The sequence below is a fragment of the Antennarius striatus genome, chromosome 18 (genome assembly GCF_040054535.1).
Source record: "Antennarius striatus isolate MH-2024 chromosome 18, ASM4005453v1, whole genome shotgun sequence".
NCBI lineage: Eukaryota > Metazoa > Chordata > Actinopteri > Lophiiformes > Antennariidae > Antennarius > Antennarius striatus.
In genome coordinates, this window is record NC_090793.1 from 12,794,492 (window position 1) to 12,815,000 (window position 20,509).

General features: G+C 39.2%; 1 protein-coding gene across 1 annotated transcript in view; it reads left to right on the forward strand.

Moving 5' to 3' along the window:
- Positions 1-729: 729 nt before the first annotated feature.
- The window catches only part of b4galt2 (UDP-Gal:betaGlcNAc beta 1,4- galactosyltransferase, polypeptide 2), a 121,260-nt gene continuing 101,480 nt past the window's right edge, over positions 730-20,509 (forward strand). The window contains exon 1 of the mRNA XM_068341055.1: positions 730-1,078. Coding sequence (XP_068197156.1) covers positions 730-1,078 — 349 coding nt within the window. The remainder of the gene's footprint in view (positions 1,079-20,509) is intronic.

Consider the following 20,509-nt stretch of genomic DNA (forward strand, 5'->3'; position numbering starts at 1 on the left):
CACACAATTGTTTAAGTAAGCAGTTGATACATTAGCATGATTTAACAGTACACAGTCTTTGTTCAGGTAAACATCTGATAAATTAGCGTAATTATAATGCTTTTTCCTTTTATGTCCCTCCAGGTACACAAGACTATGAGCACCGGGAACAACACTATGTGAGATATGTCAGAGGTCAGAAACCCACTCCAGCACCAACAACAAGAGGACGTCCCTACTGAATGTTTGATGGCATCTTTTCCACCACATTACTTACTAACTGGACATTTTAGATGTTAGGCGGACTAAGCACAGAAACGTCACTGTGGAGTAGTGACTTCCCATATGATCCATGACCATAATAAGAAATTGGGGCTTTATGTTTCACATCATGCCAAATTTATCCTTCAAACTTTTCTTTTCTGTCCAAAGTTGAGCATATCGAATCAAACTTCATTTCAACCAGGGATTGAGGCTGAATTAAACATTTTACTATTTGGTCATGCAGTACATCTGTGGATGCATTAAAAACAAGCTGTCAGGTTTGATTTCAGGTGTAGCATCGTCTTCATCTTCATTTTTGGCTCCATGACCATTGCAGAGGTCAGATAGTCAGGTGTTACCTAACTGCTTTACCAGAGGTATGATAGAACCTATGACTGCAATTATGAACATTTGGATGAGCGTATGCGTGTAGCCACGCCGGCGCTGTTGTGGCTGGCCGTCACGGGACGGTCATCTTCTACGGCCATGACCCGGCTGATGTTGGGTCGGACTCTGGAGCGCATCTGTAAGGGCGTCCTGCTGCTCTGCCTTCTCCACTTCCTCATCATGATGATCCTCTACTTTGATGTCTACTCCCAGCGCTTTGACCTCTTCAGTCGCTTCAACAGCGGGCGCAATGGTTCAAGAAATAATGTCAGCGGAGCAGCAGGCAATGGACATCCCTTTTACTATTACAACCTCTCCAGGCCCAATGCAACATTAGCGAGTTACTTGGCCACAGACGAACAGCTGGTACAGAGTGCACAGCCTGAGATCAGTCAGACTCCATCTCCCAAACCACTGCCGCCATGCCCTGAAAACCCGCCTGGCCTCGGTGAGTCATTATGCCTTAGGCAGCCTTTCCACCATCATTTATTTCGAGATATCTTTTTTTGTGTAAAATGTGGAAAGTGTCTACATCTTATTCTTTTCTCATATTTTTAGTCAGTAATTAGTTTAGATGATAAATGGTTGCACCCGCTGTCTGTTGTTTTGTCACCAAACTTAGAAAAGTCAATATTTTGGTCATATTTCCCATCCTTTAGTTTGTGCTCAAAGTAAATTCAAGTAGGTACAAGGAGGTTCATCCTTCGTCTCTAATGCTGTTAGAACGATATGTTCATTGTTGTGTGAAATTTTATAAAATTATCATGCTTCTGATCTGTGATCTAAATTCTTATTATAGCTCACAATAGCTTAGATGTCACGCAAAAAAATTAGCTCTGCATGGATGAGCCTGAAATGAGATATTTGTACTTTATCAACCTCTTTGATGATATTCTTGCTATATGTGCGTAACCATGCAAGCAGCAGGTTGAATTTGTTGTTACAACCTGTGCATACTGTATGCCTGAAAATGGAGGATCTGCACATCATTAGAATCAGAAGCGGCTTTTTCAAACAGTGTGTACAGACATGACTGGAATTTGACTCTGGATTAATTTGTGTAGAGAGAGAAAGAAAAACAGTGGGGAGAGGGCAAACCCCTGGGGAACACTGGCATTAGCGGTCTGGATGTTGGATGTAATGCATCCCAGCCTCATCTGTTCCTGCCTATCAGTCAGGAAGCTGGTGATCTGTTGACAGGATGGGGCAGACACTGAGTCAGGTGAGCTTCTGGTGGAGGATTCTGAGGACAATGGTCTTGAACACCAAGCTGAAGCTCCACAGACAGGATCCTTGCGTACATCCCTATGAAGTCAAAGTGATGCAAGATACAGTTATATACTTCAGACACTTGTTAACTGCATCGTCCATCGACCTGTAAGCTCAGTAAGAAAAACACAGTTAACTGCTATGTTCTTCAAGTACCTCAACACCATTCTCTTGAAGGATTTCATGAACGTAAATGTACAACAGGGTATCAGATGTAGTAATTTAATCTTGTGATGGAGGGCTTTTTGTTGACTGGGATGATAGTAGAGCATTTGAAGCAGGAAGGTACCTCACATAACACCAGAGATCGATTAAAGATCCTGGTAAAGTGGGTGCCAGCTGTTCAGTGCACACTTTCAGACAGAATTGAACCACACAATCAGGTTTTTGAGTCTTCCTGATCTTCTGAAAGAGCTGGCAGACATCTTCAATTAGTATTATAAACAGTAGAGCTTGGGACCTTAATTGTGTTTCGAAGCTGGAGGGTCCTATTTCATATGCTCTGAATAAATGCATCTCCAGTCTTATCCCAATTAGCGAGAGAGCGAGTCTAGCCATAATTTTGTTTTTCCGGGTCAGCCTGCAACACAAAATGGATTTATTGGCAATGATTTAACACTGTGGTATTTCAAGCTTATAAACTCGCGGTGGAGCTATTAGCAGAGATTCATGGAGTCAGACACATCCATAGAAATACACACAGCAGCTCAGGTGCGCGTCATAGCTAGGAGAATGTCTCTTGTGAGCGTTGAGTTTAGAAAACTTTAATTTAAGTGAAATTGCTGATAATTTGTGATACTTTTTGTCAGTGTGAAAAATATTTGAAGGATGGCATGACTCTATTTCTAGTCACTTTCTAGTAAAATGTGCACCATGCTATTTTGTTTACTCATAAATTATATTAATCAGCTTACTATGAATGCACACAGACACACACACACAGACACACACACACACACACACACACACACACACACACACACACACACACACACACACACACACACACGCACACACACACACACACCTGCAAATGTGCAGATCATATTATTCAACAAAACAGAAGGTGACTGAGTCACACTAACTAAATCGATAATTACATCATGGACACCATTATAAATACACATTACACGTTGTCCCTGAGTCCACCTCTCTGTCATCAGTGCCCACAGATTATAGGGCTCAGGCAGGAGTGAGTAATTCCTACTCTCTAATCTTAAGGTTATGATGCCAATGGCATTTGTTTTGATGTTTCTTATAACAGAATATACTCAGCATCATTTTGTGGATGATTATTTTTCTTTCATCAATTCATCTCTAAATAAGTAATGTGAACCTAAACCCTCGGGAGAACCATTGTGGCATTTCAACCGTTAACTGATAGTGAAGTTTGTAACATGCTTTGAAACAGGGAGAGCAGATAAAGCTGTCAGGTGGATTTGTCTAAATCTGGGGTTTGCTGGTTCCATTATTTGTTTGGAATTAGCTGTCACTGACTCTGGATTTGCCATTCAAAACAGGCACAGGTGTATTCTTGTTGCTTATCTCTCCCTGTTGTCTGTGATGGAGTGTCTGTCTCACACCTGTAATGAACAGGAAGATGAAGAAAGATGGAGAGACTGTGTTTCAGTCACAGGTGGGGGAAAAAGAGAAAAAGAGAGAAGTCTGGTGGATGGTGGTATGATGTTCGGTGTAAAATGAGACAGATAGGGAGATGATATGAAGTAAAGGAAGAAGGGAAGAGAGAGATCAGCGGATGCTAGGGGGAAATGGACAGACTGGCAGACTGGACAGAGGTATATGCACACTGTCTTGCTCTCTCTCTCGCTCTCTCTCTCTCTCTCTCTCTCTCTCTCACACACACACACACACACACACACACACACTCTCTCTCTCTCTCTCTCTCTCTCTCTCTCTCTCTCTCTCTCTCTCTCTCTCCTTACATAAACACTCACTGGATGAGATAGATAGAGGCAGTGACAAACAAACAGTCCTTGGCTTTCCCAGATCTCCAGCTGACAGGTGCTGCCTGTGTGAGTGGATAGAATCCAGTTTGTACCCTAGTAATGTGTATGTGTGAGGTGAAGAAGCGTGGACAGGCAGGATGGAACGGGTGGAGGAAAGTGTCAGGTGTGATGTGTGATAGAAGAGTTTCAGCTAAAATGAAAGGAAAGGTGTACAAAACTGTGGTGAGACCAGCGATGTTGTTTGGTCTAGAGACAGGTTCACTGAGGAAAAGACAGGAGACAGAGCTGGAGGTAGCAGAGATGAAGATGCTGAGGTTCTCTTTGGGAGTGACCAGGAAGGATAGGATCAGGAATGAGTACATCAGAGGGACAGCACATGTTAGAGGTTTTGGAGATAAAGTCAGAGAGGCCAGACTGAGATGGTTTGGACATGTCCAGAGGAGAGATAGTGCATATATTGGTAGAAGGATGCTGAACTTTGGACTGCCAGGCAGGAGGCCTAGAGGAAGACCAAAGATGAGGTTTATGGATGTAGTGAAAGAGGACATGAAGGTAGTTGGTGTGAGAGAAGAGGATGCAGAAGACTGGGTTAGATGGAGGCAGGTGATTCGCTGTGGCGACCTCTGAAGGGAAAAGCCGAAAGGACAAGAAGTGGAAGTGTGTTTGTGTGTGTGTGTATGCGTGTATGTGGCGAATGGGAAAGGCGAATCAGCTGGTAATCATGAAACATGAACTGAGCATTTCCAAGAAAGAGGAGGAAAAATAGATTTTTAAATCAATGATTAGTTTGGTTTACATTGAAATCTGTCAACAAATTAAGTCTGTTTTCATTGCCTCATTAGATTATTTTTTATTCATTAGATTATTTCTTTTTACTTTGGAAAGCCTATTTCTTCTGTTACCTGCTAACTGTTTGATGGGGTCCCTCCTCTGCAGTCTTCCTGAGGTTTCTCCCATCCATTTTTCCCCTGTTAAAAGGGTTTTGGGGGGAGTTGTTCCTTATCCAATGTGAGGGTCGTACTGCTCGCAGTGGACAAAGGTCCGAGGGATATGTGCAGATAGTAAAGCCCTTTGAGACATTGCTTGTGAATCTGGGCTATATAAGAATAAATAAACTTGAAACTTGATGGGCACTGGCCTCGTATCCAAACTGTTGTGCTGTGCTTAGCCAACATTTAACACATTCCTTAATTTGTTCAGTGCCTGTTAGCACACTTTCAGTTTTTAATAAGCAATTTTCTTCTCATCGATGCCATGTGCTCAGACATGTTTGCGTGTCCACATGTTTGAATTCTCGTCAGATTGACCTCAGTTCTGTATTTTTCCTTTTGGTCTCCTGTCATGATACAAATATGTAGCTCAGTGGGAGGTTAATAGTGGGCAGTGGGCAGTGTTTATGCTCTTTTGTAGTTGCCTGAATCAATTTAAATGTAATGTTATGATGGCTAACCAGAGAGAAACTGCTACCCCACTCTTATTTCAGCGGACATACCACTATTGATATTTTCCCAGTATTTTATACATACGAACATGTTCATGCATGTTATAACATGTTAACTGTTCCTGTTCCTGCATGACCATTAGTTGAAGTGTGGATCTATCGATTCAAACCTCTTCACGGGTGTCCTGCATTTGGGTCCCAATCCAGCTCCCTGTGACACATTGTGCCTGAAAACACGATATGTTTCTGTTATTACAGCTCAACAATAGGCAAAGAAAGGTTGTTATGATACATGCTGTGTTTGTGAGTGGCACATTTGCTGAAAATGGCAATTTTTTAATTTAATTTTCACTCAAACCTCTAAAAATGATGATGTGATTGCTACCAAGCTGGAATGTTTCCCTACATCGTTGGAATTTGATTTGTTGGCCTGGGTTTTTGTGTAGCACCATGATCCTTACTTTATAATGATTTGCATTTTTTTTTTACCATCATCCAAAAAAGTGAAACTCTTGCAAATGAGGTATTGCACTTTGCTGTATTGTTGCATTTAATTTCTGCTGTGTACTTATGGTGATGCTGATATCAGCAGAACATAGGCAACACTATGCTTAATGACTGCTTTTATACTGCACCTTATACTCTGTGTTAATTTGTCTTCTGTGGTGTCACATAGAAATTATCGTATTGAGAAATTTCTAAGCATTTTTAGCAGCACCTACAACTGAATAGGCAGTAGTGTACTGCGTATGTAGTTTAATAATTATACAGAACAACAACAACAAGAACAAGAAAATGTTTTTGTAACACTTTTTAACACCTTTTTAGGAAGTGTTTCGTAAGACCAGCAAATAATTAAGTCAACGTATTGAACAATTGCAAAATACTATTTTTGCTTATTATTTAGTTATATGAACATTTGTCTCAATCATCTAAATTACCAGAACAGAAGCAAAACAAAGTAGAATTATCCTATTTCAAAAGAGGTTCTTTATTTTCTGTGACATAATATTAAAAGGAAGGATAAAGTGGTCAGTATGTTTCAGTCTTTGCATCAAATCTCTCTTTTTACATTTTCACTTAAAAAAAACTGTTCTGTCTGTATTTTAATTATTATAAGTTTCACTTATTAGCATTAGTCTCACTGCAGGACCAGCCAACAGAAATGAACTCAAAGATGTCATGCTGCATTGTTTTTATTGCTCGATAAAAAATGAAGACTTGTGACTTTCATCCATGACTCATCTACATGAGAGGGCTGTGTGTCGGAGTGTAGTTTACTCATTTTTTAGGGTTTTAACATTCACAGATTTTTGAGCTCCGTGCTTTTGATTGAAGAGAGATATGCTGGCTTTGCCCTCAGCATCAGATCAGTAAAGTCTGCGTCGCTGTATCCAAGACATAATAACACATGATGTGTCAGGACAAGGACAAATATTGTGATCAATGTGTTTCTGTTATTCTTAGTAGATCTGTTTTATTGGATCTGCAATAAATCCTTGGAGTTTTCTGCTTTGTTTCACACACAGAACATTTTAACATTTGATTTAAACCAAATTCAAACTTGGCGTTAAGTTATATCAATCTGGTTCTTTTGCTCTGTTGCAGAATTTGATTGACAGCTTATAGCAGATCTAATCAAAGTCAACCGATCAGGAAGTCCCATCGCAGTTTATTTAAAGCACGGAAAGCTTAAAAATTGGTGGAATGATTGGTTACTATCTCAGTTATTGATTTAAAAAGAAACAAAATGTTTAATGTTTAAGATTCTCCCTTTTTTCAAGTCGGTCACTTAACATCTTTGTCATAGGTCTATTCTTCTACATTTTCTATTATTTTTAAATACGAAACACCACAAACATATCATGTCCTGCAAAATGTGGTAAGCAGTGAATCTGAGCTCTAGTGAAATTCCAGTGTGTTTGCATCCATCACTTTATTAGAAAAAGAAATAATATCCGTCTAAACAGGAAGGAAAAAAAATAACTATTTTTCCTCACCATTTTCAATCAAGCAAATAAACACAGCTTCTCTCTTCAGAAATGCATTGTGATGCACTCCCACACACTGAAGAAGAGGCAGAGGGCCCTTGACAACATAATGCCTGCCATAACTTCATTAAAATGGGCCTGCGCCTCTTCCTTAGTGCCACTCACTTCTTTCCCCAGCCCAATTCTGCTGAGTGTGTTAGTTTCCATCCACGTGTGGCAGCATCGTTTCAATTTTCCCAGCCATTGAACTGTCCTGCCTTTTCATCAGTGTATTTAAATACTCTTGTTAGTGGTTGTTAATGTACAGTATATCTGTCTTTCTTCTCACTTCTTTGTAAAACATGCTCAAAAAGGTTTTCAATTGTTCTTCATTTAGAAAGTGACTGCAAACAAACCAGTGCTAGCATCATCTGCGCTTCCATCTGATGAATCATGAGCTGCACCTCAACCTTTAAAAAAAATATACCCCTTCATCATATCACGCTTTCCTGTCCTGGCTGAATGCATTGCGATATTGTACCAACTGAGCCTACAGCATCCAAGGGTCTTATCTTGGCACTCCTATTTCAGAGTGACTAAGATGTGTGTGCTTGAAGAAGAAAGATATCTAAATTAAAAATGATGCAACCCACTCCTGTCATGTGGTATAAGACAATGTCTCTGTATCTCTCACACATGGACACACAAACATTCTGTCAGTACATCATGCCTTTTCAGGCCTCAGTCTCAATTCCTCACTTGTCTTGTTTTTCCACTGACCCACCCATTGACAGAAATAGATAAAAAGAAAGCAAGGAGATGAGATTCTGAGGAGCTTGCGGCTCTTCATCGTTAAAACACAACATTGTAGGACACAGATCAATAAAACATAATACAAAAAAGAGAAATGAAATCCAGCTGTAGTGAAAACAGGATTGAGAGAAAGAAAACGTTTGTGTGTTAGTTAGATAAATCCAGTGGTTGACCCAATGAATTTTGTCATGTTGCATTGTCTGTTTGATACATTGAGGGGGATATGAATAAAAAACATGTACTCAATTAGAATCCATGTTTCAGGAATGGAAATCAACATGTCATATACTGTATACTGTATGTAGGTGGCCTGCTAGGACATAATGTGTGCACAAAGAATTCCTTATATTCTTTCTTATATCTATTTTGTTCATGTTTTTGATTGTGTTTATGACTTTTGATGTGCTTTACATTCCTTTATTAGTATGTTTCTATGTTTCTTACTTTGTTGTTATGTTTCTTTATTTTTTGTTTAACTTCTATTTCACCATTATTTCATCATTTTAAAATGAAATTTTGGATTTTACACCTCAGGTCTGCCTTGAAGCGAGAAGCCGCTTCACACATTTGCACAAGTGTTAATTCTAAAAATGTCAAAGAAGAATATTTTAGAAGGAACAACTTATGAAACCTGATTTATTCATCTGGGTTTGTCTTTTGGGACTTCCAGACATGTTATGGAATAAATCTTGAAATGTGGAGTGGATGATCTGACAAGAGCAAAGATTGCTGATCTGATAATGACCTAACAGTTTAGCTCTTCACAGGTTTGTTCAGCTCTATATGTCATAAAAAGTCAAGGTTATATCTGGTGAATTAATACAAAGATGAGAAATGTCAGCTTTCCCGCAGCCTTTGAGATCATTCCTTTTGTCTGTGTGTGAGATACAAAAGAGTGCATCATGCATGGATATGTATTTTTGTCGACTGATACCAGTACCTAATAGCAGACACTGGTAGATCACTAATGAAAATATTTGTTATGAGAAGATTGGCAGGAAAGGATTTGTGGGTTGATATTAAAAAAAAAAAAATTGTATGCAGGAAAACACAAAAAGATTACGTCCCTTTTTGGTGATATGAACATGACAACATTAATTGCGAATGAGGTGAAAATTTTACAACAAATTGAGGTCTTACTGCTCTCATGGGTAATCCATTGCAAAGTCAGAAGTTTGCCTGAGGTAAAGGATATATGAAGTGCTCACCCATTATATCACAGTATTGCTATTGGCATTGTATGACAAACGTCTACATATGCTATAATAGATTTTCAGTTCAAATACATACCCATCTAAACAGGTTTCTCGGTTACAACCTGGTTAGATCAGCATGATCTCAAAGAACAAGAGGGCTGCCAGCAAAGGAGAGCGAATGGTTTCAGCTCATGCTCACATCAATCATATCACGTCTTGTTGCTGAATCCCATGTGCGCTTACTGTAGTTGAGACGAACTGAATACTGTGATTGAGCTGATGTCCTGTCATCCCCAACACCCTGCGAGATTACCTCTTCAGGCACCAAATAAGGGGAATATTTTCAGCAAGGGAATTTCTGTACCTTGAAAAAAGGCTCATTGACAGTCTCTACATTTATTCATTAGTGATGCAAAGGGCTGCTGCTGGAATGCATGACCACTTTGCAATGTAAAGCTCCTACAATAACATGTGCGTGCCACCTGCTTCATGCTGCTTCTGATGAATACTGCACTGCACAGGTTATATAACCATAAACTGGTTTGCAGGATCTATCAATATCTCTGTCTGCAGGTCTATAATATGATACAAGCCTAGTTATGTCACTACATTGAAAAGTCCAGACATCTTATCAGAGGAAAGAGGTCAGACAGAGCAAAGAAGCATGGCTGCTTTAGGTTAGTTTCGTGTTTCACAGGCATTCTCTGTGTTTGTATCATTTGGTCATGTTTACTGTATTTTTAGCACTGATTTTCAGTTTGATATCAGATTTATTTAACTTAATTTAGGATTCACCACAGTTTCTGACTTCCAGATTAAGTGGTTACTCATATTCAACAAGTATAATAAGCCTTTGTAGAAAATGAATCCCAAGGCACCTGAAAGTTAAAAGCACTTAAGATTCTTGTATTGAATTGAAGCAACATCATGTATCAGATGAATTACAGTAGGCTGACAAGATATAAAAAGTGGTTTGGTAAGAAGTAAAGATGCAGAAGAACAACCCCTGTGTTTACTGGTGGGGAGTTCCAGATATGGCTGGGGTTTGTTTTTTTTCCACATAGCCATACAGTTAAGATTTGAACTTACTGGGAAGTGAAACCAAAACTTTATTGTACATGGAGGACAGCTGATGTTAGAGACCTTCACTTCTGTTGGGAGACCACCACTGAAGTTTGACATAGATGACCATTTATATGTAAAACTGAAAAGACTTCTTTAATATGCAGTAATCTTCAATGTTCTCTATCTGCTGTCACATCAAACTTGTCGTATATATTATGTACAGCACTGCCATGTCATTATGAAGAGGAGGGAATCATTTTTAGCATATGAATAGTTAAGCTATTGGCAAACCCAACAGTACAACAAACAACCATTACAATTTAATTATGCATGCTGGTGCACAGTTAGATGTGTTTACAGATGAATGGCTGCAGTGGACCATCGTTCCTAGTGGATTAGCATTGTGAGAGATTTGATGTGGATTAGTTAAAAGGATTATTACAAGTAGTGGTGCACCAACAGCCTACTAATAAGGGTTTTGGATATATTTGGTGAATGAATGGGATGAGCACTTGCTTCTGTATCACAAGGAAAAGGATCTACTAAATAATTTACATTTGAATGAAAATGTCACCTTGTCCCATTTTATTTTTATCCTCAATGATGTTTTGTTGCATTGTGTCAGTAACAGCTACTGCACACTCTATAGGGCTATAAATTTCTCTTTCTGCTACATTACATTCTCAGTCAATTTCTCTTTATGGAATAAAAGTACAGACAATCAAAAAATATGGGTTTAAATATCTGTTGGTTTGTTGTTCCATCTCTTTTTTCCACAATTGAGGTGCTGTGTTAATAGACATGAGTCTCGTATGACTGTAATGTGAATCTCATATGAATCTCATAAACTATAAATCGGTGTATTTTTAAGAATTCTGATAACATGGATTTTTTGCAGCTTTTACTTTGATTTATTGAAGATATCTTCAAAACTAAGTACAATTACCCGTAGCTTATGTGTTATTCAAATACAGGTAGTCCTCAACATAATTTATTAAATTTCAATCTATAATCGGCAAATATATATATATATATATATATATATATATATATATATATATATATGTATGTGTTATTATTATTATTAATAATAATAATAATAATAATAATGATGATGGATTAGATTTATATAGCGCTTTTCTGGACACTCAAAGACGCTTTACATCGGATCCATTATTGATTCACTCCTCATTCATACTTGTGATGGAAAGCTACGTGTGTAGCCACAGTTGCCCTGGGGCAGACTGACGGAGGCGTCTGCAGCGCAGAATCACTGCGCTTTTGTTGATAGTCCGTCTTTGTTCTTTTTATAAATAAACTTTCTGCCAAAAGGTCCGAGTGGGCTTGCCTTGCTCTCCTGTGTTGTGTCCGTCTCTGTTGTCAGTCACTCTGCTTTTGACTCGTGTATATATATATATATATATATATATATATATATATATATATATATATATATATATATATATATATATATACACTCACACTCGCACTTTATCAGGCACACCTGTCCAACTGCCTGTTAACACAAATATCTAATCAGCCAATCACATTGCAGCAACTCAATGCATTTAGGCATGTAGACATAGTCAAGACGATCTGCTGCAGTTCAAACCGAGCATCAGAATGGGGAAGAAAGCTGATTTAAGTGACTTTGAACGTGGCACGACTGTTGCTACCAAACAGTTTGGTCTGAGTATTTCAGAAACTGCTGATCTACTTGGATTTTCATGCACAACCATCTGTAGGGTTTACAGAGAATGGTCCGAAAAGTAGAAAATATCCAGTGAGCGACAGTTCTGTGGGCAAAAATTCCTTGTTGTTGCCATAGGTCAGAGGAGTTTGGTCAGACTGGTTCAAGTTGATAGGAATTTATCATTGACTCAAATAACCACTTGTCACAACCAAGGTATGCAGAATAGCATCTCTGAACGCACGCCATGTCCATCCTTGAGGGAGATGTTTTACGGCAGCAGACCACCCCAGTTGCCACTTCTGTCAGCTAAGAACAGAAAACTGAAGCTACAGTTCTCACCAAATTGACGCAATTCACCAAAATTGGACAATAGAAGATTGAAGAAACGGTAGCTGGTCTGATGAGCCTCGATTTCTGCTTGGACATTCAGATGGTAGGGTCAGAAATTGGCGTCAACAATATGAAAGCATGCAGCCATTCTGCCTTGTATCAACGATTCAGACTGGTGGTAGTGTAATGGTGTGGGGGATATTTTCTTGCCACACTTTAGGCCACTTGCCCCAATAAGCATCGTTTCAACGCCACAGTCTACCTGAGTATTTTTGCTGACCAGGTCCATCCCTTTATGACCACAGTGTACCCATCTTCTGATGGCTAATTCCAGCAGGATAATGCGCCATGTCATAAAGCTCGGATCATGTCAGACTGGTTTCTTGAACATGACAATGAGTTCACTGTATGCAAATGGCCTCAACAGTCACCAGATCACAATCCAATAGAGCACCTTTGGGATGTGGTGGAATGGGGAATGCACATCATTGATGTGCGGCTGACAAATTTGCAGCAATTGCGTGATACTATTATGTTAATATGGACCAAACTCTCTGAGGAATGTTTCCTGGACCCTGTTAAATCTATGCCACAAAGGTTTAACACACACACACACACACACACACACACACACACACACACACACACACACACACACACACACACACACACACACACACACACACACACACACACACACACACACACACACACACACACACACACACACACACACACACACACACAAAACCTTGTCTAAGCATCTATTGTCTTTGTATCCATTGCTATAACTAGGGTAACTTCGGCGTGTTCATTTGGGTGTGACTGAAGTGATAATCAGCCTACTGCACTAATCTTAGTTGAATCAGGATAGACAAGTGAATTAAGTAAGGATAATTGTTATTGCACCACCCGATATGTGATCATTAGTTTGCTAGAAAGTATATGGCACCTCAATTCGTCAGAGAGATTGTGATCGAAGGGCGCCTGCCCTGAGCAGCAGTGAGATAAATCCCCGCATGGATCCCAGTCACTGATGGTGGTAGCTGATGACTTTGCTCTGACTGATGAGGTTGATGAAGTAAAGTTTCTGAATCTCCAAAGATGAGGGTGTGATGGGTGGGTTTAAAATGCAGCAGCATGAATGAACCAGCAACACAGAAAGTCATTATAGTAAGATTATTGGCTAATGAATAAAGTGTCTGCTAGTGGTTATACAAGACAAGCTGATAAGAGTAGCTGGTATCTCAATTGATACCCCAGATAATGACAGCAGGAAATTAGGCCTAGAGGTGTGATTGAGAGGATGGTATGACAAAGTAGTGCTCTGTGCGGAGTTTGCATGTTCTCACCGTGTCTTTGTGGGGTCCTCCAGGTTCTCCGGCTTCCTCCCACCGGAAAATACATGCGCTTCAGTTGGATTGACCTATCCAAATTGTCTGTAGTTGAAAGTTTGTGCGTGCATGTTTGTCTGTGTGTCTACATGTGGCTTCGCGGTGCACTGGCGTCGCACCCGGAGTGTACCCTGCCTCGTGCCTCCAGTTGGCTGGGATATGATCCAGCAAACCGCAATGGCGGAAAAAGCGGATTTGAGGATGAAAAGATATATATACAGTAATCCCTCATTACTCGTGGTTCATGCGTTCCAGGACCACCCGCAAAAAATTAAATCTCGCAATATAGCGGCAAACTATTTATTTTATTATTTATGGTAATTTAGACATTTATGAACCCTCCCCATACTGATATTAAACCACCTTCTATCTGTATTACCCTTTCTCACGCTCTTATAGATTGTTAAAAGCGCTTCTAAGTGTTTCTTTAATACACAGAAGTGCGCTGTGAGTCCATGAGTCTCGGAACGCAACGCACTTCTTGATGCTGTTAGCCAATATCATGCACAAAGGATATCACGTGACTACCTACTAAAAATCCGCAATGTATTGAAGCCAGGCATCTTGAACGCAAATATGCTAGGGATTACTGTATATCAGTGGTTCTTAATCCTGTTGGAGGTACCGAACCCCAGTTGAATATGCTCACTCAGCGAACTCTTCTTTAGTGAAAAATATATCTATTTTTTTCAAATTAAAGACATAAGTATATGTTTTACTGGTGCATGTAATGAACTGTTTATTAATGTCACCTTTTTCAAAAACAAAACCAAGACAGTGCATCAGCTCACATGAAAATGACCTACCTGCAAATCAGTATGACTTCTGCTGTTGCCTTGAGAGACCAGTTCAGACATTCGTGGCTTCACCTTGGCAAGTGCTACTCTTATGTCATTTTCACAGCAATGTCTGTTTCTTTTCTTTGTTTTAATGCCCAGCATCCTTGATAAGGATTTCTCGCAATGATATGTAACAAATGTAAAAAAAATTCTAATGCTTTCTTAGCAATATTAGGATACTTTTCCATTTGTCAACACCAAAAGGTTGAGAGCGTTGTTCTGAAGAGTTGCTCTGCTGAATTTCAATTATTTCATTGAGGTATTCATCATTTATATCTGCTATGTCAATAGCAAATGTGAACTTCTGTTTCAATCATGTTGGATATGATTGTAGGGAAGTATCCGTCGAGAGACTTTTCAAGCTTATCTATGTGCTTGCCAATTGTTTGCTTCAGTTCCATGGGTCCATGTGTTCCAGGCATATCTTAAATCTTACCCAGTCGTCCAGAAGAGGAAAGTTTACGAAGTTATTGTTTTCTGTTCGTTGTTTCCATAATGGTTGCTTTTTTTGAAACCACTGCCACCACTGCCATGGTGTTGACTCCACCACCCTGCATCTGCTGAATTAGATGATTGAGAACTGACAATATATCAGCCATGTCCACTGAAATGAAAATGAACTCCAAATTATTTGAAGCAATTTGCATGACAATGTTGGTGCCCTCGCAAAAAAAGGGATAATTCAACACACATCGCAAAAACACAATTCAGCACCTGTTCCCGGGATAACCACCGAACATTAGAATGATACAGAAGTACAGAATAACCTCGGTTTCCGACCACAATTCGATCCGGAAGGCTGTTCGAATACCGATTTGTTCGAATTCCAAATACATTTTTCCCATTACAAATAATGTAAATGGTCTTAATCCATTCCAAGACGCTAGAAAACTACCTTTTTTCAACATAATATCCATCCATTTTATGCCTCTGTATCCACCTACTATATGTTATTTCATAATGTCATTTATATATCAAATTGTACAGTAATGAAACATATCAAAGAAATGTAAAAGAAAGAAGCAAACACGAGAAAGAAAGTATTAAGTACGATCCTGTGACGCTCTTATTCTGGGGCTTCCTGTTGTACCCGAAAGTGTTTGCATGTAAATATAATGCTCTTGTTCTGTTGAGTGCGACATGTGTAATGTGCCAGTGTTCAATTGTGTGTTCAGGTGAGTGTGGCGGGCTCCGGTTTAAGAAAGAACAGAAAAACTTATTTTGTTCCTCTTATCATTCACCATGCAGATTCCAGTACGAGTTACCGTCCTCTCTTGGACAGACGTTTACGGTACCGTAACTCATACCATAGGCAATGGAACGCAAATTAAGTGAAAAATTATTGACCACAGTAAACTAAATAAAAAAGCACATTACAGTTAAAGCATAAGAACATTAAAGATAAAAATTTTTACCTTTGTGGTGGTGAGCAGTTGGCATACGTGAATGTTGGAGAGGGAGAGGAGGAGGAGGATGGATGTTACTGCGTTTATTTCACATTCAACTTCCAAATTTTGTTTGATTTCCAAGATAATAAAATTCCGAATTTTTTGGTCGAATTCCGATTTGTTCAGTGTCTGAAGTGTTTGAAAACCAAGGTTTGCTTGTACAGTACCTCGAATCCAGAGCCCATTTCTTTACACATCTCACTGAAGATGTGGTGCCTCAGAGCACTACTTTGCACATTGTTTACACATTGCGCCACAGTTTTTAATACTTCTGCCATTTTTGGTGGCAAGGTTGTTTTTTTTTTGCCTTGCCTGTTACAGACCTGTCTCACAGAGAGGATGTGGCTAATGGCTGCATGGGCTAATGTTTACAAGCATGTCATCATAAAAAATGAAATGCATCAGTGTTCTCTGCTGTTCTTATTTGCCTGGGACAGAATTTAACCATTCATGTTGATTTGTACAGCCAACAACTGAGCAACTTGTGTGTCTAGCTCTGCGCAACGTCATTGCGACACACTGCTACCTTACCGCTGGACACGCCAATGTTCATCTGGGGATGAACACTGCCTAATCCGAGGAGAGGGGAGTGTCCTGGCGTAAATGGGGCTGGGATATGCAAATCACTCATTTTGTTACATTGTGAAATGAGCTGGTTCTCATCAGCATGTTTGAGTAACATTTCATGAGTTTGTGGACTAAATGGTCGATACAAGATCTGTTTTCCTCATCCTAGGAGTTGATAGGATTAGACCACTATATATATGTGGAGACCAGTTTTTCATAATATGACCCCTTTAAGCAACTAACTGTACCTAACTGAACATCATGGATGAGATCAAACAATACATCATGTCATTTCACATTTGTACATTCATGTTCACCATGAAGAAAAATAGTGAGTGACCTCTCAGGTTAGTAGTCTAGTATAAAGGAATGTGTGACAGAAAATCGAGCAACAGAATAAATGAGAATGGGATGAAAATGAAGAGATAAGTAGAAAAAGAAGGGAGGCAAGCTGATGATGAGCTGAGTAAACATAAATAGGATGTGGTGGGAGGGGAAGGGGTAGGATTTGTGAAAAGAAGGTTGAATACAAAGAGGCGATGGAAGGAGGAAGAGTTTAGTATGCCAAAGGCAGCAACGGTGTGGTGGTTTTGGAGACATGCTCTTTGGGAAAACTTGATCCATTTACTGGGTCAGGAGTATACACACAGATTGATCTACCACAGGATGAGCCATTTTCCCACCACAATAAATTGCTGTATCAGTGATGAAACAATGCTCAAAATAAGTTTTAATTGCATGATTTTACAGTAATATTTAACCCAAAGCATACAAATTCAATTTAATGTTCAATTGACTGATTTACTAACCTGTTTGTACTTGTTTTATAATTTTGAAAAAGGTAGCATTGGTTTTTCTTATTTCTTTCCTGTTATCATACTGTCTGGTGATTCATTTAATGCATCGGCTGACACCCTATTTCTGACCATTGGGTGACTCATTTATGAAAGATTATTAATGTAGCATGGCTCTGCAAATGTTCTGACAGGAAGATCGTTGTTTGATGTGCCATCTTTGTGTGCTCTGAAGGGTTTGTGAGTCTTTTAACAGATCAGCATATGTCTGGCAGATTAGTTGAATAAAGTTCAATTTTGTCGACTGCAAGAATGTGGGTGCACAGAAATGGAGCACAGAGAGGAAAATGCTTGTTGGAGACTGGAGGGTTTGTGTAAATGCAGTATTTTCATGTATTACTGGTTCTGACATTTCACTTGTGATTCTCATCAAGTTTGTTACATAAAAAGAAACTACTATTTGTGGATACAATTGGTCAAACCCACTTTCTCTCATAGGGTGGTTGCGCTCATCCTTAGAAATATGATGAGGAGCATGGACATCCAGAGGGAAATTGGAGTGAATCTCTTGCTCCTTTGCTGTGAAAGGAGTTGGTTGAGGTGGTTTGGTGGTTCGTCCATCTAATTTGGATGCTTCCAAACCTAGAATATGAATTTGGTGGAGTGATTAAGTTTTCATCCAGCCAAGGAGTGCCTTGGGATCTCCCAGGAGTAAAAGGATAATGCTGCTGGCCTGAGGAATGTTTGGAATACCCTCCTTCGTCTGTTGTCACTACCACTCAACCCCTGATCAGTGGCAGAATATGCATGGTTCATATACAAGTTATGCAGTTGCTTTTTTACTCTTCTATTTGAGCTTGAGAGTAAGCAGTGCCAGTTTCTGAAGCATGATACAATATCTCTATTTGCAGACTCTCCAAACAAAGATTCAAAGACTTTTCCGATCCAATTTATATTGAATCTCTGTGGGTTTGAGTTCAGACGACACAATCTTAGCTGTGGAGCTTTGTTTATTATTTGCCACCTGTAGTTTTCCCACATTTGATATCAGATAAGCCATCAACTGAAGGCACAGATGTCCACATCAAGCCCCATTCATTTTCTCCAACATCCTTTGCAGGGTTATGAGGGGATTGGAGCCCATCCCAGCTGACTCTGGGGAAGAAGCAAGAACACCTGGTTGCTAGAGCATCATCGAGCCAAAACACAAAGAACAAGTCACACTCACAGGAAATTTTTAGGCAACAATTAACATCCAATACATGCCTGCGTGGGTTCCTTCCAAAGGGAACCCATGCAGAAATGAGCGTGCAGAAATGACTTGAATCTTGAACGTTCTTGCTGTGAAGTAACAGAACTATGTTGTTATGCCAATAAGATGTTGGATGCTTGGGAACTTCACAAGTTCTTTGATGAAATATATACTTTTTTTCCACGATCTTAGAACTTTAAAACTGTTCATATATCAAAACGTATTTTCCAAAAATTTCACTTTGGTCAACGTCTTCGTCTTTCGTTCTTCATTGTCATGTGGACAAATGGCGTAACCCCAACAAAAAGCCTCGCTGCCCAATGCCTTACGCCGTATTGTTCACATGATTCCTTCTGGCAGATGCGCCGTGATTGGTTGGGTGCAGGTAGTGGGTGGAGTTAAAAAGCGTGACAGCATGAGGTTTTCAAGTGAGCTTATTCAAATATATAGGTGAAGAGATATAATCCATTGTCAGGAAGACTATATACCATTTCTGACACCGGTAGTAGGTAGGTAGGTAGGTGATTATAGTTATATCTGACATATAATGTGATTTATAAAGTAAAATACTTGTTATTCTTAATGAAGAAAAGAAAAATATTTTTACTTATAGCTGTCATGGTTCTGTTGTTTTGTATGCTCGGCAGGTCTGTTTTTGTGTTAAACTCCTTTTCTTCTGAGAGGTCAAACTGTGGCAGAGGGTGTGGCTGGCTGTTAGCGGCTGACGAGGCACACTGGTTCTCACTCTGCTCATCAGCCTCGGCTCAAAAGGCCTGGCCTTCTCTTAGGAGGGTGCCTGATAATTCCATCCTGTTCCAGTGATGCGAGTGTTAGTTTTCTCTCAGCTGCCAGTTCTTTTCCATCTTTGTGGACTTTTTGTCATTTTTGCTCTGCTGATTTTGGTTATCTTAGCTCACTTGTTTTTCATCTTGAGCAATAGAACTGTTAATTTTTTCATTTGAGTCAGTCTCCGCTCCTTGGGGTCCAGACGAAAAACCTTAACAGTAGCTCTAAATTCAAATTCAACCATACGTATTTAGATATAATCTACACAAATAATTTTTTTTACAATGACTCAGACTAAATTTGTTTTGCAACCATATACCATACGTGAACATGACACATCTGCTTATCTGCCAAGTTTTTAAAAAAATGTTTCTCTATATCTTCGGAAGGGTTTAACTCCCTGTGGTGCTAAATTACTGTTAGGGTGCATGGTGCGCAAGATTTGCTGAAGGATTGAAAGTACATTGGTGAGTAATTCATCAACCCTGCTTCCAGTCTCCATGCTATCATTAGAAAGCCTTAAGGATGACATGTAACGGTTATTGTGGCATAGATAAAATTACCATTCATTTAAGAAAGAGATGATTATTATATGAGACATTTCATTTGTGACCACAGCCAGCAGCATCAAGCCAAAACATCAGGACAACTGTGCCTCTTTTTTTATGACCAACAGATTTGAGATGAAATGATTAACGGATTAGTTTGTCACCAGAAGATTTTTTTTAAAAAAAAAAGATCGGTAGTCATAATAATCATTGTAATTATTCCATTTAAATAACTGAAAAGATGCATTTAGAAGATTACATGAAACTGAAATGGAATATTAGGCTTAATTCACTGAATGAGTTTTTTAGGATTCAGTTCATTTGCCGATAAACTGATTTTACATTGTATAGTCGTGAAAAAGAGCAGCATGTTATAATTTTGGTATAAAAGTGAGGTCCAGATAACAACATGTCTCTAAAAACATGAAAGCCTAGTATTAATGTGCAAAGTTTTACCATAAATTCAGTATAAAATTTATAAAATATGTCAGTGGTCATTTAAGATGT